General features: G+C 41.4%; 1 protein-coding gene across 1 annotated transcript; it reads right to left on the reverse strand.

The window, feature by feature from the left end:
- Window positions 1-267: 267 nt before the first annotated feature.
- LOC139380457 (G protein-activated inward rectifier potassium channel 1-like) lies at window positions 268-22,756 on the reverse strand. Its single transcript, XM_071123137.1, has 3 exons — window positions 21,794-22,756; window positions 20,878-21,094; window positions 268-2,236 (listed from the first exon to the last, which is right to left on the reverse strand). The coding sequence occupies exons 1-3, from the start codon at window positions 22,631-22,633 to the stop codon at window positions 1,599-1,601; spliced, it is 1,695 nt and encodes a 564-aa protein (XP_070979238.1). The 5' UTR covers window positions 22,634-22,756; the 3' UTR covers window positions 268-1,598.
- Between the last annotated feature and the right edge of the window lie 1,023 nt (window positions 22,757-23,779).

Here is a 23,779-nt window from a genome sequence, read left to right on the forward strand (position 1 = left end):
ATCTGTTTTCACTTTGTCATTAGGGGGTATTGTGTGTAGACGAGGGGAACAAATGTATTTAATCCATTTTAGATTAAGGCTGTAACGTAACAAAAGTTGGAAAAAGTGAAGGGTTCTGGGTACTTTCCGAATGCACCATATGTCATATCCATAACAAGTAGGGCGTTTGTCATGTTTTTGTCATCTATACAAGCTTTTTTATTTATTTGATAGTGTCCACAAAAAGCTAGCTACCCGTGTCCCATTAAATCAACGTGTCAAGAACTGATCTTAGATCTTTATTCCTGAAGAGTATAAGGATCATACAATATCATTGGTGCTTTTAGTTGAACCAGATTCCATGGATTCGGTAAATATAATGGTTATTGGGCTGCTGCAGACCCTGTGGCTATATAAAGATTATAGTCATTATAACATTATTGCTTTAGTTAAACAGGGAGCATATGGACTCTTAAGACAAAGGTGGTGACTTTTTCCTAAATATGCTATAGGTCCACCTCTAAATCTATATTTCTGCAGTAACACTTAAGTTGAAATTTTGGTGCACATGTTCGTTGAATTAAATGTAGAATGAATAATAATTTGAAATTCAAAACTACAGTCTTGTTCAATAAGGCATGCGTGACCATCGAGTTAGTTGTTTTCCTTCCATGTAAAAGAGTCATTTTATAGTACTGTTCAGGACATTTATGTCAAAAAGCCATAAATGCTTACTGCCATAAACAGTGTACAGTGTTGTGCTTATAAGGCTGTAGTTTCTGTACAGCACTTTGTGACATCAGCTGATGTAAGAAGGGCTTTAGAAATACATTTGATTGAATTTGATTTCAACATAAGTGTTACCTTGAAAAGTGAGTTCAGGTTGCTTAATAAGATTGTGCCCAGTTCCAATATAACATATGATATGGATCATGCATTTTCAAATATAGATTGCATCATCCAGCAACATACAGTACGCTTGCTGAACTAAGAAGTTGTTAAAATTGCACATGGTAAAATATCATCCTATACATGAAAATTCCCAAAAATACAGCTGTGAACAATCGTGGAAATGGAAACAAGGTAATATAGTTAAGGCTAAACATCTGTGTCTATTACCTTTGTATAGCTAAGTCAATAAAAGTAGCATGCATTTAACGGAAACATTGCCACACAATTTTACATGAAACAACAAAAGCAGCCAACTCAAATCGAATGTATGTACCCTTCTTCACCGCAAATTAGTCCCATGTTGTGTAGGTTTTCCATTTTGTAAACCATATGGCTTTGTGCAACTGTTCAGATCCATTGGAAGTAACATCCCTGCTCAAATCATCTCTGTAAAATAATATATCTAGAAATGTCATGCCAGAAATGAAAGAAACTATGTTTTACATGCACTTAGTGTATCGTACGTGCCAGATTGTGCTTATCATACATTGTCTTTCATCATAGCATGTATACTTATATCCAGGAACAAATCTGCGGTATTTTATCAAGGTATACTTTATCTGTACGTATTTATATACTACATTTTCTTGAATATAAGAATCATGTCCTTTAATAAATTAGAAATAATAAAGGGTTGGGGTGTAATAAGTTAAAACTGGTCGCCCATTCTACGTGAAGCGGTCGGAATTCATCTTTCTGAGTTTCGGGGGAAGGTGTCCGTCCATTCGGCCCCCTACTCCCCCTCCCCCCTGCATCCTTAGCAGCTTGGGGGGCAAGTCTGCCACGGATTGGCTGATGTGATCGGAGCTGATCTTGGAGGCCATCTTGTTCACCTGTTTCTCATCGGAGACGCCGGGGACGGAGCTGATGCGCTGCAGCTTCATGGGCAGCTCCCCCATGCTCCCGGGGTAGATCATCTCCGATGTGGTGGAGCTCATCCTCAGCAGCTTCCTAGGCATGGGCAGTCCGTCCCGGCCGCAGCCGCCCCCTTGCATCTTCTGCAGCTTGGATGGCAGCTTGGTGGTGGTGCTCTCCTTGTCCTCCAGGGTCTCCAGGCAGTCCATGGAGCTGTTCTTCCCCCCCTCGCCGCTGTTGCACAGGGACGGGGCCATAAGAGGAGAGGATATGAGCAGGTTTTCCTCCTGCTCCTTCACGCTGTACGGGGGGGTGTTGACCTCAAACGTGGCGTGGAACTGGGAGTAGTCCACCTTGAAGAACCCCTCCTCCAGAGAGATGACTGGGAAGAAACGATGTCCCCATAGAACCTCGTCCTCAGTGTAAGAAGTCCTCGCTTGGCAAGTCATCCCTGTCGAACACAGACAAAACAACAAAAACAAAAAAAAGATCATGTATGATTGGCTTGATTGTCTCCATGTCTTTATTTCAGGAAATGTAATTGACGACTTCGACTCTATGCAGGGAATTATGCACAATTGCCTGTGGACAAGGCAGACAAGGCTAATGCTATGGAGATGAACGCTATGCTAGTCAAATATATAAACAAACACTTCAGAATTAAAGAGAAACCCTGATTCAATTACATGGCTGACGAAGTGCCCTCAGCTCAGTCACAAGAGTGAAGTGTTCCTCAAAGATAATTTTCCTTCAACAAACAATATCCCTCACAAACCGACGTGATGAATAAGTACATATAAACACAGAAAGTGGCCTCAAAAAATACTTATTTTCAGATTCCATACAACATTAATGAGCAAGTTCCTCAGTAGGTTGAGAACGACGCAGAGGATAGCTGAGCGAGTCCATTCAGCGATTACTTTTGAGATGAAAAGCGCCGCAATGTAAAACACCGTTTGCCTTCGGCGATCTTCTCCTGTATAGATTTGGTCTGATAACTAAACCATTTTCTCTCCCAAACCACTGTAACAAAATGAAAACGCACACAGTGTTTTACCTGTGTTATTGTTTTGTTTTGTAAAGTCACTATGTCAGTGCTAAAATAGTCAACTACTAAAAGTGCCGCTTTTATGCACATTCTGCAACAGGCATCAATCCAGCTCCTTGTTCTCATCAGTGTACGAGCAACAGTACCGGGAACATGAAAATAAGAAACTACAAGCATTCACCTAATACATAATGCATACAGTACAGTGCACACGAGTGGGATTCATTGTCTTTGGCGGAGTACAACATAAACAAGATGCCTCTACATCTTTATTCCTAAAATACTGTTTTCATTTTGTCTTGCAATGACAAGGAAACAATTGCTATTTTCGGAGGCACTGAATCATGTTAAGACACTTTAAAAACAATTTCCTAAATAAGTAAGATGTCTTTTATCTAAGCCACCCGGGGTCTTTAGCTACTTGGCAATTTAGTCCACATCGTAACCTTGGTTAGGAACGACAAAAGAGCAGATTAAGATAATCAAATGACTTGAGTGACGGACCAGAGGAGGCTTAGCAAAGATAAGGATGCAATGGGTCCAATGGGCTTTCCCGACAACTCATATATCTTTTTGAGAAACAAATATTCATCACCATGTATGGGACTTCCAATTCAAAGCCTGTTTACATAACATGTTTGGTCTCAAAATGTTAACGTGCCTATGACAAGTGGTTAATTAGGTCATCATAGTGCTGCCTGAAGAATGTCAGCCTGACCAAAGCAGATTTCATGCATTATTAATTTTTTCCTTAAAAGTTGCTTTTAAGAAAAGAAGATACAATAACAAAAGATAAGTTACTCTTTTAGCAAGGTCAGTGTGATCAGCCATGTTGCCCGTCAAGGTCTGTGAAGGAAAGTTCAAAGTTCATAAGGTTTGTTTCCATAGATGAAACAAGATACACTCGATCATGAGCACCAGGCATTCATTTATTTATTTTTGTTACTGGAGACATTGAATGAAATGAATGCTTAACAAACACTCCACTAGTTTACCCATAAACAAATTAATACAATTAGTCAAATGATGAGGTGGGAATTAATGAGCAACAACATTCATTTTGTTTTACATAAAAGTTACAGGTTCATCTTCAGTGATAACCCTCTCGTCACTGTTATTCGGCAGACGCTATATCGTAATTACTGTTACGTGATCTGAATACTTGCGGTGTATCAATCCACCCTCCGCGGAGCTCCATGCAAACCTTTTGTTCTTCAGAATGTCTAGGAAAACGTGGCTGCTGAAAGCAGCGTCTTGCACTGCCGCCCCGCAATTCATGAATCAATAGAAACACATTCTAACAGAGATGAGATGCACGGTTTATCATCTGTCAGTCCAGAACATTGAACTGAGCCACGTCTTCCTATTTCCTTTTAACTAAGTATCCAAGCTGTTACAAAGCTGGAGGCACTTGTGTTCTTGAAGGTCTGTTGAAGTCCATTAAAAGCTGAGTGGTTGCCCTGATATAAATACCACAAATACTAATTGCTAGCGTAAAAATGCCCTGGCAGCAATAAATGAATCATAAGCATCAGCAGTCAAAGAGACTAAAGATCATGGTACACGAGGTATTGTTCATCTTAATGGAAGCTATGATCATCTTTGTTTCTGCCACAGTTTCCAAGGTCCATAGAATAATGCGCTGATAACAGTTTTTAACAGCCACAGTCAAGTCACAGATGTGCCAGAGTTATTAACATTGAGTACGGTCAGGGTATTCTGGGCATTATTTCAGCCCTATCGCTCTGCACTTCTGAGTGCTCTCGGCATATGGAAATATGCTTCAATGACTGGGGTCCACAGTAATAATAGGGACTTGAGGTTGAGAAGCCAATTGAGGCTAAGTGCAGGGAATCTTGTAGTCATTTGTATCATGAACTTGTCACACTGCAAAAATCTTCCAAAGCATATAGTCACACGACATGTTGACCAACAGGCATATACTGTAAGCTCAAAGGTCGAGTATTGGTGTACAAATGCAAAAGCACACTTCTACTACACTGGTATTTTGCTTAAACCCTCAGTAATTCTTGTATCATTTTACCACCAATAATGGTGTGCCTGTTATCGTAGCTGTATACATACCACCACAGACCGATGCTGGCACTAAAACAGCACTAAATGAGCTGTATATACCGCCATAAGCAAACAGGAAAACGCTCATCCAGAGGCGGCGCTCTGGATGAAACTTAAATAAGTTTGACCTAATTTCTATCAGCATGTTAAATGTGCAACCAGAGGGGAAATAAATTCTACACCACCTTTACTCCACACACAAAGATGCGTACAAAGCTCTTCCTCACCCTCCAATTGGCAAATCTGACCATAATTCTATCCTCCTGATTCCTGCTTACAAGCAACACTTAAAACAGGAAGCACCATTGACTCGGTCTATAAAAAAAGTGATCAGATGAAGCAGATGCTAAACTACAGGACTGTTTTGCTAGCACAGACTGGAATATGTTGTGAGATTCTTCCGATGGCTTTGAGGAGTACACCACATCAGTCACTGGCTTTATCAATAAGTGCATGGAGGACAGGAATCGGGAATCGACTCCACATCCCTGGTGTAGGAAGCGCCATGCTCTACCAACTGAACCTCTGCTATTTTAGTCAGAAGTGGGCTAAGACTCACGTCCCAAAGACTGCCAGAGACACACAGAACATATTAAAAGTCAATATCACACTCCACTCAATGGAAAATAATCAGTAGAGGATATTCAAATATTGTAACAAAGTTCAACAGAACTGCCCCGGAGCATGACAGGAGATTATTAAAGCAAAGAAACAGACATTTCCTCCATTAATTCTAGCACAAATGAACACAAATAGAATTTTCCTCCATTAATTCTACCACAAATTTACCAAAATATAACTTTCCTCCATTAACTCCGCAACATAATCATATTCAGTGATCTATAGAAATGGGCACACATAAGGATAATCGCACAGTTCATCTGAAATCAGATAATCAACTTCTGGTTCCCTGTTGGGTAGCTCTCTATTTTCTGATCTGCATCCTATTGAGCGGCCTCGTATTGGAGGAAAGCCCAGCAATTTTGTAATAGCACCATCGACAGCATGGCAAAAAGGTAAAGTGGTGAGGTATAAGTGGGTACATTCCTGCATCCATACACTAAAGGCCATCGACAGTCTCACTGAAGAGGCTGCTCTGTTGCTTTCCTTTTCACCCATAGGGAAAAGCCCCAATTACAGACAAATTGCTATCATAACCATTTTGGAAACTTGGAGGTGATATGACTACGATCAAACACAGCCAAACAGCTTTGCTGTGCGTTTTAGATGAGTATAATAAGCTACACTATATACAGCGCATTCGGAAAGTATTCAGACCCATTCCCTTATCCCCTTTTACGTTACAGCCTTATTCTAACATGGATTAAATACATGCTTTCCCTCATCAATCTACACGCAATACCCCATAATGACAAAGCGAAAACAGGTTTTTAGAAATGTTTGCAAATGTATTATAAATCAAAAACAGAAATACCTTATTTACATATGTATTCAGACCCTTTGCTATGAGACACGAAATTGAGCTCAGGTGCATCTTGTTTCCATTGATCGTCCTTGAGGTGTTTCTACGACTTGATTGGAGTCCACCTGTGGTAAATTCAATTGATTGGACATGATTTGGAAAGGCACACACCTGTCTATATAAGGTCCCACAGTTGACAGTGCATGTCAGGGCAAAAACCAAGCCATGAGGTTAAATAAATTGTCCGTAAAGCTAAGAGACAGGATTGTGTCAATGCACAGATCTGGGGAAGGCTATCAAAAAATGTCTGCAGAATTGAAGGTCCCCAAGAACACAGTGGCCTCCATCATTCTTAAATGGAAGAAGTTTGGAACCACCAAGACTCTTCCTAGAGCTGGCCACCTGGCCAAACTGAGCAATCGGGGGAGAAGGGCCTTAGTCAGGGAGGTAATCAAGAACCTGATGGTCACTCTGACAGAGCTCCAGAGTTCCTCTGTGGAGATGGGTGAACCTTCAAGAAGGACGACCATCTCTGCAGCACTCCCAAAAATCAGGCCTTTGTGTTAGAGTGGCCAGACGGAAGCCACTCCACAGTAAAAGGCACATGACAGCCGGCTTGAAGTTTCCCAAAAGGCACCAAAAGAACTCTCAGACCATGAGAAACAAGATTCTCTGCTCTGATTGAAACCAAGATTGAAGTCTTTGGCCTGAATTCCTGAAACCCTCCCTACAGTGAAGCATTGTGGTGGCAGCATCATGTTGTGGGGATGAAACCAAGATTGAAGTCTTTGGCCTGAATTCCTGAAACCATCCCTACAGTGAAGCATTGTGGTGGCAGCATCATGTTGTGGGGATGTTTTTAGCGGCAGGGACAGGAAAACTAGTCAGGAATAAGGGAAAGATGAACAGAGCAAAGTACAGAGAGACCCTTGATGAAAACCTCCTCCAGAGCGCTCAGGACCTCAGGACATCGTGAGGTAAAGGTTCACCTTCCAACAGGACAAAGACCCTAAGCACACAGCCAAGACAACGCAGGAGTGGCTTCGGGACAAGTCTGAATGTTCTTGAGTGGTCTAGCCAGAGTCCGGACTTGAACCTGATCGAACATCTCTGAAAAGAACTGTAAGTAGCTGCGCTCCTCATCCAACATGACAGAGTTTGAGAGGATCTGCAGAGAAAAATGGGAGAAAATCCTCAAATACAGGTGTGCCAAGCTTGTAGCGTTATACACAAAACTCGAGGCTGTAATCCCTGCCAAAGATGCTTCAACAAAGTACTGAGTAAAGGGTCTGAATAGTTATGTAAATGTGATATTTCATATTTTTCTTTATATACATTTGTAAAAATAAAATAAAATAATTAAATAAAAACGTTGGCTTTGTCATTATGGCGTATTTTTTATTTTGTGTAGATTTATGAGAAGAAGAAAAAACAATTCAATCAATATTGGATAAGGCTGTAATGTAACAAAAAGTGGAAAAAGTATGATGTCTGAATACTTTCCTAATGCACTGTATACAAAAGTATGTGGACACCCCTTCAAATTAGTTTCTGATAGGTGTATAAAATCGAGCACACAGCCATGCAATCTCCATAGACAGACATTGGCAGTAGAATGGCCTTACAGAAGAGCTCAGTGACTTTCAAAGTGGCACCGGCATAGGACGCCATCTTTCCAACAAGTCAGTTCCTCAAATTTCTGCCCTGCTAGAGCTGCCTCAGTCAACTGTAAGTGGTGTTATTGTGAAGTGGAAATGTCTCGGAGCAACAACGGCTCAGCCGCGAAGTGGTAGGCCACACAAGCTCACAGAACGGGACCGCCGAGTGCTGAAACACTCACTATCGAGTTCCAAACTGCCTCTGGAAGCACGTCAGCACAATAACTGTTTGTCAGGAGCTTCATGAAATAGCTTTTCATGGCCGAGCAGCCGCACACAAGACTAAGATCACCATGTTCAATGACATGTGTTAGCTGGAGTGATGTTAAGCTCACCGCCATTGGACTCTGGAGCAGTGGAAACGCGTTCTCTGGAGTGATGAATCACACTTGTCTGGCAGTCTGACGGACGAATCTGAGTTTGGCGGATGCCAGGAGAACGCTACCTGCCCGAAGGCATAATGCCAACTGTAAGGTTTGGTGGAGGTGGAATAACGGTCTTGGGCTGTTTTTCATGGTTTCGGGCTAGGCCCCTTAGTTCCATTGAAGTAAAATCTTAACGCTTCAGCATACAATGACATTCTAGACGATTCTGTACTTCCAACTTTGTGGCAGCAGTTTGGGCAAAAAGCGAGGTCCATACAGAAATGGTTTGTCGAGATCCGTGTGGAAGAACTTGACTGGCCTGCACAGAGCCCTGACTTCAACCCCATCTAACAACTTTGGGATGAATTGGAGCGCCGACAGCGAGCCAGGCCTAATCACCCAACATCAGTGCCCGAGCTCACTGTTGCTCTTGTGGCTGAATGGAAGCAAGTCCCGAGTGGAAAGCCTTCCCAGAAGAGTGAAGACTTAAGACAGGAAAGGGGGGGGGGCAACCCCATATTAATACCCATGATTTTGGAATGAGATGTTCGACGAGTAGGTGTCCACATACTTTTGGCGTACCAACAGGCAAAAAAAACACCACTTCGGCCATCCCAATCAAAACAACCATCCATAAAACCACTGGTTTTATCACTCAATACTGGATGATACATTATGCCCCTAGTTCCTGACCACAGTGAACTGGTTTGAATGCCTGTATGCCCCTGACCCTTTCCAGCACATCACTGCTCCTCAAAGTGTATTTGTTTTGATCGAATCCTATGTAGTTCCTTATCATTGACGTGAGCTCATATTACAAATACCATATTTAATAAGCACAGTGAAAGGTACCTTTAGTACCGTCTGTCTGGCTCTTTCATCCTCTCCGGGACACAGACTGTGCTTTGTGTACAGACCTCTCTTTGATGTTCTAATGTATACCCTGTAATGTGTACTGCGTGATGAGCACAGTCAACAGCGGAGGCTGCTGAGGAGAGGACGGCTCATAATAATGGCTGGAACGGAGCAAATGGAATGGCACTAAACAAATAGAAACCATGTGTTTGATGTATTTGATACCATGGCACCAATTCTGCTCCAGCCTTTACCACGAGCCTGTCCTCCCTCAATTAAGATGCCACCAACCTCCTGTGATACCAGATCCAAACAAGTCTTAAGAGACAGAAACACCTATAGTGGTGTCAGTTTGTTTTCGAGACATCTCAGGAGATTGGTAACATTACTTTATATCGTGCCTTCTATGTATTAATTGGATGTTGCGCCATTAAACTGGATGTTGCGAAATATTTAACTTTAATTAGATGGTGAAATCAGATAGACAGGATTTGAAGCGTGAAAGCCCTGTAAAACACATACTATTTTCAAATATCAGATTATTAGTAAAGAAAACTTAGCTGCAGAGACTCAATTTCCCTTCTTTTTACAGCAGGTAAATCTACAATATACCAAAGGAATTTTGCTCTTCAAATTGAATATGCACTATATTTCTCATGCAATAACGTGTTGCCATTGAGAGAGTATTAAGGGCAAAGGACATTGATCTCGCTGAGGTTGTATGTTTGGGAGTCTATCAAAAGCTAGTACTTTGTGAGTAAATGAAGCTAGCTAGCACAGCAGGATAATACTGAGCTCTCTTGTGTTTCAAATAACAAAGTCAAGACGCAGCCAAGTCGCTAAGGTGACAGGGAGATACAATTGATTCTTTGGGTGGCGGGAATGGAACATAAACAAGGGGGAAGCTTGCCAATAGTTTCTGCTTGATGGTGGCTCACAAAACTTACTGGCATTCATGGAGCAGAGAGTCTCGAACGTAAGCTTATCGAGGATATAGAAGCCACAGGGGCAGAGGATTATATCTGTTTGCTGCATGGCTCAGTCGTATACTGGAGATCAGGCACAACTCCACTGTCTCCACACCTCAAGGACCAGAGTCCTGCATCCCGGCTTTAGATAGGTGCCTGTTTTATTCAATCCAGTTCTTATATATCAACAAATCCATGCTCATCATTTGACTTCAGAAAACAGTTTATTTGACAAAACACTCACAACCACCTGAACTCTTTGGAAAATAGAGCAATGCAAATTGAGCAATGCATTTACATATTTATGCAAATGATTGATTGCCCGTTTTTCAGATTAGCCTTCCTCTGCACTTCGACTCCCACAGTCCAAGTCACTGGGAGAAAGGTGGGCGTAAAAATTCCTCCCCGACCTCTCCATTCTCTCACAGACAAGGATCTGCAGATGTAAGACATCCTCTCACAAACAAACACATGCAAGCACGCAAGTGTAGCACATGGGGATGTGTGAAACTTACTCCTCAGCCTGAAGTTTCCCCACTTGTGCCAGCGAATGGCTAGCTTTTCTCGTGGCGCCAACTGGTAAGACGCAGGGGGGTGGTCAGGCAGAGGTCCTAGGTTTGCGCTAGAGGTCAACCGATTATTATTTTTCAACACCGATACTGATTATTGGAGGACCAAGAAAAGCCGATACCGATTAATCGGCCAATTTTTTTTATTTTAATTGTAATAATGACCATTACAACAATACTAAATTAACACTTATTTTAACTTAATATAATACATCAATCAAATCAATTTAGCCTCAAATAAATAATGAAACATTTTCAATTTGGTTTAAATAATGCAAAAACAAAGTGTTGGAGAAGAAAGTAAAAGTGCAATAAGCTAACGATTAAGTTCCTTGCTCAGAACATGAGAACATATGAAAGCTGGTGGTTCCTTTTAACATGAGTCTTCAATATTCCCAGGTAAGAAGTTTTTCCTGTTACGTTGCACAACCTTCAATGTTATGTCATAATTACGTAAAATTCTGGCAAATTAGTTCGCAACGAGCCAGGCGGCCCAAACTGCTGCATATACCCTGACTCTGCCTGCACACAACGCAAGAGAAGTGACACAATTTCCCTAGTTAAAAGAAATTCATGTTAGCAGGCAATATTAACTAAATATGCAGGTTTAAAAATATATACTTGTGTACACATTTTAAGAAAGGCATTGATGTTTATGGTTAGGTACACATTGGTGCAACGGCAGTGCTTTTTTTCCACAAATGCGCTTGTTAAATCACCCGTTTGGCGAAGTAGGCTGTGATTCAACGATAAATTAACAGGCACCGCCTCGATTATATGCAACGCAGGACAAGCTAGATAAACTAGTAATATCATCAACCATGTCTAGTTAACTAGTGATTATGTTAAGATTGATTGTTTTTTATAGATATGTTTAATGCTAGCTAGCACCTTACCTTGGCTGCTTGCTGCACTCGCATAACAGGTAGTCAGCCTGCCACGCAGTCTCCTCGTGGAGTGCAATGTAATCGGCCATGATCGGTGTCCAAAAATGCCGATTACCAATTGTTATGAAAACTTGAAATCGGCCCTAATTAAATCGGCCATTCCGATTAAATCGGTCGACCTCTAGTTCGCGCCTCGGTGTGTGCCGAATCAGTAGGAAATGGTAATCGCTAAAAGCAGCATAACATCATTTACGCATACAACAAACACTCCTCCATGCAACCTCACTCCCCAGAATATGGCTATCAACACAGTATACAGGCTTTAGAAGCAGCTGAAGCTGTCACCTTCGTCATATTGAGGACACCAAGGCGCAGCGTGATAAGCCTACATTCTTATTCTAATGAATGAAACCCACTAAACAAAACAAACGTGACGCTATCTAACACGAGTGCTGACATGCAACTACACATAGACAATAACCCACAAAACCAAAATGGAAAAATGGCAACCTAAATAGGATCCCCAATCAGAGACAACGATTGGGAACCAATTCAGGCCTCCATAGACCTACATTTACCTAGACAATTCCTAAACCCCATAGATATACAAAAAAAAACCTAGATAAGACAAAAACACATATACCACCCTCGTCACACCCTGACCTAACCAAAATAATAAAGAAAACAAAGATAACTAAGGTCAGGGCGTGACAGAAGCATTATCTGTGAAGGAAACAGTGGCGGAAGCAAGACTGTGAATCAGCGCTCTGGACAGTGAATACAGAGAATCACGAGTCAACCCTCTAATGCTTGCACCGTTAAGATTATTTTCTGTGAACAAATCACATTAACATATGAATGCTTGAATTATTTACCAAACGGTGAGCAGCAGCAGCTAACTAACAATGCATCATGTGGAAGGTTGTTGCTGAAAAGCAGAAGAATACATCCGTGCTTGACTGCTTTTTGGCCCAGTGGTATCAAATATTAAAGAGACGGCACTGAGCCCGAGCAGCACGGAGGACAACTGACAAAAGAGAGAGGGAATAAGCATCCAAGAGATGTCGTCTTTAATGGAGAAGGAACATTTGAATTCACAGGACATACAGTACATCAATAATACTGTGCTGAGTACGGTACTTTGGGTTCCTAACAACTGATTATACACATTTTTCCATGAAACGCTTGAAAGGCCACAACAAATTGTGTCTATTAGAGGATATGAGAAATGTTTCGCTCATTTTGATACAGATACATCTGTTATGGGCACAAGTCCTCTCTAAGACAGACAATCTGTTGCTATGGTGACCGCCATCAAACGGTACACTGAGATGAAACACGGTATTCTTTTAGAGGCCTGCTTTTTTCCCTCTTTGATTCGTTGTAGATGAATACAAAATTCCTCCGCTGTAATGCTATTTAAGAATTCAATCAATTTGTTAAGGTTGCATCCCGAGCTTATTGCATCCCGTGCTTATTCCACATTATACGACATGCGGTAGGCAAAATGTGCGCAAAAATAAATAAATAAATAAATACAGAGAAGGAAATATACTGCCGGAGACAAAATGGTGTAGAAATGTACTGCTGTGGGGGATGGGTGTTGAGGGAGCCAGAATACTCAGGCAATAACATCAGTGTGGAGGTAAACAGCAGAGCAGAGAGGAGCAGAGCAGAGGCTGTGTGTGTGAGAGAGAGGAGAGTGTCATTGCCTGCCAAGCCTCTACACAGGGTGAGGTGACAGACCAGGCACAGGAACATACGGCTCTACACAACAGTAAGACCATTAACAAGCAGCAGGGGGGAGGGGGACATTATGAAAGAAAGAGGGTGTTGGTGGTGACGGTGGGTGAGGAGTAGGAGAGGGAGGAGCAGGAGGAGGGGCACACGATCGATAGCCTTGAAGCCAAACACCAACTAATGGTGGGCAGACAAATCACACTCGGAGTGTGGCCATTTAAAAAGGGATATCGCATTTTCAGTTAAGCTTGTGTTTTCTCACTATGGTTTGAGTGAGGTCCAATACCCCACAGCATGTCAATGGGACTGAAATAGAAAGCACGCATCCCCCTAAGGATGGTCTCGCTAGAAGCGCATCCAAAAGACAAAATGTCAATGTGGCTGTGTCTGTTTAGACCTAGATCGATTAACGTGCACTTCAGGGACACTCAGACACTATCAATCAATGCTGCACAGTGACCAAAACGCTGAGAGCTAGGCTAGCAATTAGAGCATTGAGCCAGTAACCGAAAGGTCGCTGGTTCGAATACCCAAGCTGACAAGGTGGAAATCTGCCGAGGTGCTCTTGAGCAAGGCACTTAACCCTAATTTACTCCAGGGGTGCCGTACTACTATGGCTGACCCTGTAAAACTATGCATTTCACTACACCTATCCAGCGTATGATACAAATATTATATATATATATATATATATATTATTTTTTTTAAAGCAGAGCACAACGATAACATATGGTTATTGAGGAGCCACCATCTTTAGTCAGTTTTGACCAAGCTCTAGCCTACCCATCCTTTGTTGAGTCTTTCATATAGCCAAGATCTTTGTTGAGTCTTTCATATAGCCAAGATCTTTGTTGAGTCTTTCATATAGCCAAGATCTTTGTTGAGTCTTTCATATAGCCAAGATCTTTGTCGTTTTCCTTTTAGTTTTGGGTGACAAAAGGAGCAGCATGATACCATAATCAACCATTTAACTGACCCTTTATACACTCTTAGAAATAAAAAGGTGCTATCTAGAAACTAAAATGGTTATTGGGCTGTCCCATAGGGTAACCTTTTAAATAACCCTCTTTTTTGTTTATAGGTATAAATCCCTTTCCAGAGAGGGTTCTACCTGGAACCAAAAAAGGGTTCCCCTATGGGGACAGCCAAATAGTCCTTTTGGAATCTTTTTTTCTTGGGGGGTAGGTACTAAACAGTATCATTGGCAATATTACTATACACAATACATTATTATTAGACGTGCATGTTAATTCCAAAACACATGCAAGTTCTTGGAGAGAAAGAGACAATCATTTCCAACTCTTAAGTAGAGTGACGGCTCTCCACATCATGGCCTGATTGTTACCTTGGCTCTAGTAGCGTCACCAAATGTGTTCAGCCCATGTCTGCCATGCCACACCCCTTCCTCCCTCCCTCCCAGGATTTATTACAGAGACCTGACAAATCCCCAAAAACACAATGTAAGCTTGTTTCCCCTTGGGAAAGGAGATAAAGAATCCTCCATGTCATAGCTGGTTCAACCCAATACCCATTATGTGGAGTCCATTCCTTGTGCAATTACTATATCTTCAGGAAAGGTGAAGCTCCCCAGTGTGTTGTCGGAATCGACACGTTCTCTCACAGTGGGACAAATTTAGACAAAAGTACGCTGTCACTAAGTGGATATCTCTTAATGCAAACTGGTAATGTGCAATTCGACACAATATACATTTAGTCTATTACAGAAATTACAGTACCTCAACTGAGTTAGAATTCCAGCATGAGACGTACAGTACTGTATGTACTAACGAGTGTATGTTCTATACTGTAAACTGAGAAAAAAAATGACATTCCAAAAAGATTATCGCACTAAATTTGGTCGCTAATCACAATTAACATTTGCGTTGGAAAAACAAGCTTCAACGCGGCTTCTTAATGCAATGAAATGCGTGAGACGGGTCGTTAAAATAAAAAAATTAAAAGTTAAATGAAACAAGTTAATAAAAAACCCTGTAAACCACTGGAGAACAGAAGGCTATTAAATAAGTGTCTTATCAGTGCACCCGTGGGGGGGGCGTGACTCTGCCGTGCTCTGACCCTGGGCACATTAGATTTAATCGGAGACTCCTGCTCTCACCTGCTTAGAAGGCCGACTTCCCCCGGCTGAACCCACATTAACCCTTGAACCGCAGAGTGCTTGAGTGCGGGGCGGAATGGAGAGCGGGGATCATGACGGACATGCTCTGAGTGTGATCATTCGGAATGAATTATGGTCACTTACTCCAGGGTCCTTGTCTATCCTTTCACAGTAGTGTGTAATAACAAGCTCCATTCTGACACTATTTACCTCAGACCAACGCATGCCTCTGACTTCTCAGCAAATCTGCTACATGAGATGTATCCATTTCTCTGAATTCATTATTCTGCTGCTACTCTTCGTGCACGACAAACTCCTCTTTGGCTTGTTTTACTTTCAAGATTATAATGGAAAAGTTGAATCATAATGCAGTATGTGGATACTATTAATATCTAATTACAACAATTAAAATATTAAAAAAGAGACACACAACTTTGTTTGCTTTTAGGCCATGCCCTCGCAAAACTTGCATAGCCCGGTTCTCTGATATTAAGAGTGCGATATCTCACATGTGGCGGATTCGCTAAGGATCGCCTACTCTCGGGAGGACCTAACAAAAGCTTCTGTTGGGGACAGACTGGTAGAGTGGCAAATGAGGTGAGAGCCTCACCTCCCTTAAAAGGAGCCACTCTCCGGCCCTCCGGTAATTCTCAAGCATGGTTCTTTTCCTCACGCTCTTGTGAGCAGGGGAACGTGGTGAGACATCTCACTCATAATATCAGAGAAGCAGGGTTACGCAAGTAACCATAAGTTCTCTTTCAATTACTCGTTTCGATATCTCAAATGTGGAGATATGGCCAACTCCCATATTGCAAAACATGCACTCCGAAACCAGAGTATTCACAAAATGTGCAACCCACAGAAGTCCCGAAACTAAGGGAGTATGCACCAAAAAAGGTGCAGAGACATCCCCTCGAGAAAAAACGAATTACAAAGTAAGGGAAAGGCTAATACAAAGCGCATACAATCTTAGTTTAATAAGACATGTCCCCAAAGCAGTGCCCAATAGGTAAACTCCTATGTAGTCCCCATGATCCGGCAGGATATCGTCGGATATCTTCTGAGGGTAGTTGCCCGATCAGCGAAGAGCATGACACTCTTGCTCGAGCTCTCCTACATGCCAGGTAGACGCCCACTGCGCATACTGGACAACGACGGGGGACGCCCTTCTAGGGAAGGCGACAAGTGAAAAGCCATAGGCACATTAACCTGGGGAGGGGGAAAAACTGTTCAGTCTGAGGGCGCGAACAGTGGCTAGTAGAGCAAGATCCTGCACGGAGCATAGGACCATGGAAAAACAGATTCACACCACTTCTCCACGAAAAGACGCACCAACTGCAAAACAGAGAGCATGCATAAGGGGTTGGCACTGTTTTTCAAGAGTTGCGGGCCTGGCTCTTTCCTTTTTATTCTATGCATCCGGGCGAGGATAGAAAATTGCTTTGTTCGGTGTGGTATAAGCCCTGCATGACGATAGCTGCCAGGACTGGTCGTAAGCAGGTTTGTAACTGCCGTCTGGGAAAATCCACTTGTCATCGAAGAGCTCGAAGATGATGAGGGAAAGCATACGGCATCTCCCAATTTTTCCTGGGTATGTCAGCTCTTCCACCCCAAATGGCGTGGTCACCATGTTTTGGGATGGTGTCTCCCTGGGCCCTCGTAGAACTGGTCATCGCTTCGACCAGACTGCAGCAAGTCAGTCTGGATAGATGGGGGACGCGGGCTCTCGCGGGACAGAGCAGCCAGCGACATGACGTGAGACTCTGTCTTAGTTATGCGTTACGCATTTCTTTTTTTCATACTTTTTGTCCAATATGCAGCATTTTTGTTTAATATTCAACATTGAGCCAAAGATGGGAAAATCCATTGCAAATACAGCAATATATTTCAAGAGGCTCATAAATCATGATGTAGATTAAAACGTGATATTAACATAATTCCCAAGGTTTCCAAATCCAATGCATTATACTAGTTTTTTAAAGTTGTTTTATTGTACCTTTATTTAACTTGGCAAGTCAGTTAAGAACAAATTCTTGTTTTCAATGACGGCCTAGGAACAGTGGGTTAACTGCCTGTTCAGGGGCAGAACGACAGATTTGTACCTTGTCAGCTCGGGGATTTGAACTTGCAACCTTTCGGTTACTAGTCCAACACTCTGAAATGATTCAACTGGCAGAATATTTGGTACAGGACAAGCCCAACCGTGAGACTATGTGTAGCTCGAAAAACACTTTCTTTATCCAGTACTAGAATTTCCACAGACAAACATACTGTATTTATATGCTCACAGATACACATGAATAAACATCAAATGCACTTTAAATCAATTCAAGTCCACAACAGTCTCATGCCACCCACACGTCTTAGCATGAACAAATAGCAAAAAAAACAATAACAAGGGAGATTCTATTTTTCTCCAATACCAGTGAATCGTGAAAAAGGCTCGGACTGTCATGGAGGAGGCAGAGAGGAAGCCAAGACAACAGGCCACTTCAATGCACAGCTAACTAGTTATGGACCGTGTCCCAAATGGCACCCTATTCCCTATGTAGGGCACTACTTTTGACCAGCGCAATTTGGGGATTGCTCTTTTCAAATAGTGTAACAAAATGTTCCACTGTAGCTTTCGGCTGGAGTTGTTCGGAAAATATTTGTAAACACCTTGTTAGCGTCATGTAAATGCCACAGCATCTTCCCAATAGCCCATCAATCATTAGCATTTGCATGATAGTCACATCGCAGTCTTCTCACAGAGTTAATTTTCTGCTGATGTGCCAGCCACTGTGTTTCTAAACATAATTGATGAGTGAACACGAAACTTAAATGAAGTGCTTCACAAAAAATTTTTTTTTTTGCTGAACTGTGAAGCGTCTTGAACGACACACAACTTTTCAGGGAAAAACGTGTTGGTGACAGCATTCTTCCTCTAGTCAATCACACATTCAAAGTCAGCTTGCCATGAAATTAAAATCCCAGCCTGTTTGTCATGTAACTGAGCTGATCAAAGATGGAGAACGGGACAAAAGTACAAAATTGCATGTTAGATGTACTGTGTATAATTGGCATACCATTTGAACAGACGAGTGGTAAATCAATTGCAGTCTGAGCAATTTCACTTTTGCATATCACAAAGAAAATGTTATTGCAACTCAGTGATTTAGTACGGTGTTCCCCTGAATGTTTTTTTGAAACATTTATAGAAGGAACAGTTAACTAAACCTTAACAATTTGGATTAAACAATCCTATCTGTTATATCAATTGCAAATATGTAAATGACAATGTTATAACACTTGAATCAGTAGTCCCTAATGAAGAATATGTAGAAACTTTTTTTTTTTAAAGAGGTTAAAGAACGTTGTTCTGCTGAACATGCCATCATAACAAAGGTATTTAAATCATATGAAAAGTGTCTTTTTTTCTTGTCCTTTATATTATTATATTGTAACACTCTCATATCATACTTTCATGCATGCAGTGACTATGTTCAAATCTCTGACAGCATAACAGATGGGAAGCCATGTGGAGCTGACTTTGAGTTTATGATATCGTGAGAGGATGGGATGATGATGTCATTTGAAAAGGTAATTGTGTGAATATGAAGAGAGCTGATTTTCTATGAACATGTAAAAAAAATAATGTTTTTTAAATGTACATGTAAAACATGGACATGCTGATGTTAGCTAACACCGGTAAATGTCTCTGAATTCATATTTTATAAACATTCTATCTGGCCTTGTAACAACTCACGGTAGCTCTCACGAGTCCACCTCCTAATTTGATCGCAGAAAAGTAGTTATCTTAATATCAGGTTGTTTTGTCAGTAGACCTCTTGTTTTGTGTACGGTTACCACATGTTCACTTGTGTATTACTGACAATTGCATTGCATTACAGTTTTCCCCTCATACCATAGGCATACAATCTAAGTTCAGGTGCAGTGCTGAAATCCAGAACGCTCAAAGAGAGGTTGCCATGGAAACAGAGTTACATTGGACCGAAATGAAAGTGTCTGAGGATTAGACTTTCACTGTACATACATTTTTAACCACATATTGTTTTCACACTGAAATCTCTCTTCTTGCTTTTTAACCTGACCACCTACGTATGTTCGCATTGACGCGGTCGAGATTACACTACTACTGTATCTAGAATTAATCTTGACATTGAGAAAACATCAAAAACATGTTAAATTACAATTACAAAATGTGTTTGCTGTCTAATTTGGTTGTTGTGCCCAATGCATATGACACATGTGAACCTTTACCTCCAAAGTGTATGTTTTGAAATTCTTATCCGCATTCTAGAATTTTCCGTGTTGACGACTGACCAATTAATCAAAACTTTGGGAAAAGATAATGACATAACTAGTTCTAAGGATATATTCTACAAGGCAGCACCATTATGACATACTTATCATACAGACATTTCTCTGCACCTTTTTGTCTATATAACATCAATATGTAAGCCCTCATAAATAAAATAGTCCAATTAAATGTTCGTATACTATATGAGTTATATAATATAATGAATGACATGACGTGAACCGCATGCCACTGCCACATACGTACAGTACAGTACAGGACCAACTATTTAATCTTGACCATAACTGTTTTCTGCAGTGGTCTGTGTTGCATCAGACAGGACTGGTATGTCATTCCACAATCTTAAAGTACTCCCTGCAGCCATTTATTAACGGTCTCAAATGAAACAGTTGAATTTGAAATATGATCACAGCAACCAAAATGTTTCTCAAGTGTCATTACTGTTTTTATTGAATTGACGTTTCCAATTTCAGAAGGAAATTGGGAAAGCAAAGTATACCCCCAGAAGAGCATGAAGATGTATTGTAAAACAGCAAAACTGTTCCCTAGACAGCAATTATTTTAGGAGATCTTATAAAAAAATGTTGAAAATGATTTGTACAAATCTATCAAGGGACTGGCTCTTTAGATAAACTAAACATAATTGAATCCCATGCCATGTTGATGTACTGTATTAAACACAGGCCAACCAAATTCAAAAGAGATTGAGCATATCCAAATGCAATTTGTTTTTTTGCCATTTCCACTGCAAACGTAAAATCAATCAGAACATATATGATTTATAAACCTATCCAGTTGTGCAACAGAACATCAATAGCATGCAATCAATGACATCCACTATCATCCAGGGGTCAATGGAGAGGCCCATCTGGGTCAACTTACAGTATACACCTGCAACTTCACGTTATACTGATTCACATCATTATAACACTCATACTGGTGCATTTATTTTGCTGTCATATACTTTAGCCAGAGCCAAACATTCTCCACTAGTTTATCTCAGGGCATAGATATACAATAGGCCGATACTGCAAGAAAGAAATACAAGGTATTTGTGATAACTTACCAGTGGTTTCCACTATTCCTTCCAATATGACCACAATTTCAAACTGCTCTGTTTGCATGGATCTCTGGGAGAGTTCGTAGAATGGACTTTTAGTGTCAATCACATGGCAGATTGTGAGTGGTGAGACGAGGAAGAGCTGATCCGCCCCGGTACTGAAGCCCACGTCCAATTCCAACTGATCCAGTGGAAGAAACTCACCTTCGGGCGTCTGACGAGACTATGGAAGTATACAGAGAGAGAGAGAGAGAGAGAGATTGAGAGAGGCTGGGGGGGACAGTTTAACTACTGCAACCCAGTGAGCCATACTGAACGCTATCCACATTTTGTGAACAATTAAAGAAACCAATCATCAGTAAATATACAGAGTTAGTAAATCAATGTCTATAGCCAGAGCCATATATATAGCTCTGGCTATAGCTAATCAGGCACATCATGCCACATCAAAGGCACATCTCAAGATGTTAATAATGACCCAGTGACTCTCTTCTACTTCAGGGGGCCTGTATAATGGTCAAATGTGTATTTCTATATGAATAGCATTGCCACTAAACTTCCCTGGAATCAATTACTTTATGTGTTAATTCACATTGGTAGGCCTATTTGCAAATAAAGTGAAAAAAACGACTGTTCATAAAAGCAGGCTCTAGAAATCCATTAATCTATGTTTAATTAGGCCGACATTAATATCAATAGAAATGTCTCTAAAGCGATAAAAGAGCAATTCTGGTATTGAAATGTAATATCAGCAGAGAATAATAAACTTTATAATACTCCTCTAAGTATTTGATGTGTAACTATAGCGTAATTAAACAATAAGAAAACGAATAACTTACACTCACATGACAGAAGTAATTGGGGTACTAACGTTTAGATACACAAATATTGTTGTGCATGGGGCCGTAGAAGTGACACTTACTTTCAGCAATTTGCAGCGGATCTGTGCGGACACCATATGGCTATTACGCAGGTTGCCGACTCTGAACATGAGAGTTAGTTTTCCATCTCGCATCGAAATAGCTGCATGTTCACTAAACATCAAGGTCTCTGCCCTTTTTTTGGGCTGGGACATCTTAATGAACATGCAGCCAATCAAAAAAGCATCAACGATTGATCCCAGGATTGACTGGAAAAGAAAGAGAATGATCCCCTCGGGACATTTGTCCGTGATATACCTATAGCCATATCCTATTGTGGCTTCCGTTTCTATGAAGAATAAAAACGCGGAGGGAAAGTTGTAGACATTGGCAACGCATGGCGTATACTTGTCATCGTGGGTTCGATGGAGGTCTCCTCTGATGTAGGCTATGATCCACCACATGAATGCCATGAAGAGCCATGCCACCGTGTATGTTAGGATGAAGATAAATAAATTCCAGCGCCATTTCAAATCGACCAGCGTAGTGAATAAATCGGAAAGGTATCTACTGGTTTCACCACCCAGGTTTCCATGCTGGACGTTACATCGCCCGTTCTTGTCCACAAAGCGTTGCCTCTTCTTCTTCTTCTCTGGTGCCGGCTGGTTGAATCCAGACCCGCTGGATGAGGTGGTCACTACCTGATAATCGTCCCCAAATTTCTTTCGAAGTGCAGACATACTACGATGACAGCCGCGAGAGAAATAATCTGAAGGGTTCAATATAAAGTCTATTTCTGTACAGGACTTCGTTGTAGTTGCAGTAATTGGCCTTATGTTGTGGGCAATATCCCGGAATTGGAAATACGGCGTGGAAAGTGCGTTCTGTAACGAACTAATCATGCACTGTCCCCTCTCTCCACATACTGTTACTACTACTGCACTTCAAATCCATGAAAATAAAGAGGGATAATGTCACTTCAATCACTACAAACAGATCTTCATCCGAAAAGCAGTCTGCTAAAAAACAATTACGCACAGGATCATCTTCTAACCAAACGCGTCCGTCGCAGTTCAGGTTTTGAACAGTTTATTATTTGGTGCGTCGCTGCTGATCATCGCCCTCCCAGGCTAGAGCAATCAATGCAGGTTGGGTCAACACTGTCCTCATCTGTGAAGTCCACACCTTGGGTTAAAAGTTTCAATTGTTTCCACGCCCCATCAGGCAATTAAGATGTTGTAGGTAATCAATTAACCGTTGGTTACTGTGATTATAAGCCGTGGTCAAGATGAAACCGCTCCATACATGCTGCACATCCGATGTCAGTGTTGGTGTTGGACACAATTTGGTTCCCAAACCTCCGCTTTGTGATCCTGCGTGCGCACATAGGATCTGCATTCAGTTCATTGACAGTGGAATATGACGGAAAATAATGGATTCGTGGAACAATTTACTGTCCGGTCATACTTATGTGGTTCCCCTTAACGATGATGCCTGCAAGCTGTCTTTCCTGTCCCCCTTTCGCTCTTCTGGTGGAATTTTACTGGTGTTCTTGTGGACGCATGCAATAAGAATCCGACAGCGGCTGCTTCGTTTTCCCCTCGATTTTCCCCTTCACCGCTCCTGCGCACTGCACGTTCCGTATGCTATGATACACTCACTATTGCCTACCGGTACTAAATAGACATACAGTTTGGAAGAAGAATGAGGGAAGAGGTATGCAGTTAATTTACTTTAACACAGTTTGCTAAGATATCATGCAATCCATTCAAATTAACGCGTTTTAGAGCAGGCTACTGTGCCATTGATTTTTTTAAAACCAGTTCTGATTTTTCTTTAGTGGTACTTAGATGGTGGGATAGACAATTATGTAAGGGATAATCAAGGAGGGGCTATGCGTTCTATGAAAAATAATGAACGACGTGGAAGATGTGTTCCATGACGCACTTGCGGGGTGGTGGAATCCTCCACAAAGTTGCATTATTTTCCAGAGAACACATAGAGCCTCGAGATGATGATCCATTTTATACAAGAGCTATGCATTTACA

This window comes from Oncorhynchus clarkii, chromosome 22 (genome assembly GCF_045791955.1).
Source record: "Oncorhynchus clarkii lewisi isolate Uvic-CL-2024 chromosome 22, UVic_Ocla_1.0, whole genome shotgun sequence".
Taxonomy (NCBI): Eukaryota; Metazoa; Chordata; class Actinopteri; order Salmoniformes; family Salmonidae; genus Oncorhynchus; species Oncorhynchus clarkii.

What these genes read in the sequence shown, in the direction of transcription:
- LOC139380457 (XM_071123137.1), bottom strand. Translation starts at nt 22,633, where the DNA reads ATGATTAGTTCGTTACAGAACGCACTTTCCACGCCGTATTTCCAATTC. An exon ending in TCCGCTGCAAATTGCTGAAA is followed by an intron (nt 21,095 to 21,793) that starts GTAAGTGTCACT and finishes ATACTTCCATAG; the next exon opens with TCTCGTCAGACGCCCGAAGG. An exon ending in AGGAATAGTGGAAACCACTG is followed by an intron (nt 2,237 to 20,877) that starts GTAAGTTATCAC and finishes TGTGTTCGACAG; the next exon opens with GGATGACTTGCCAAGCGAGG.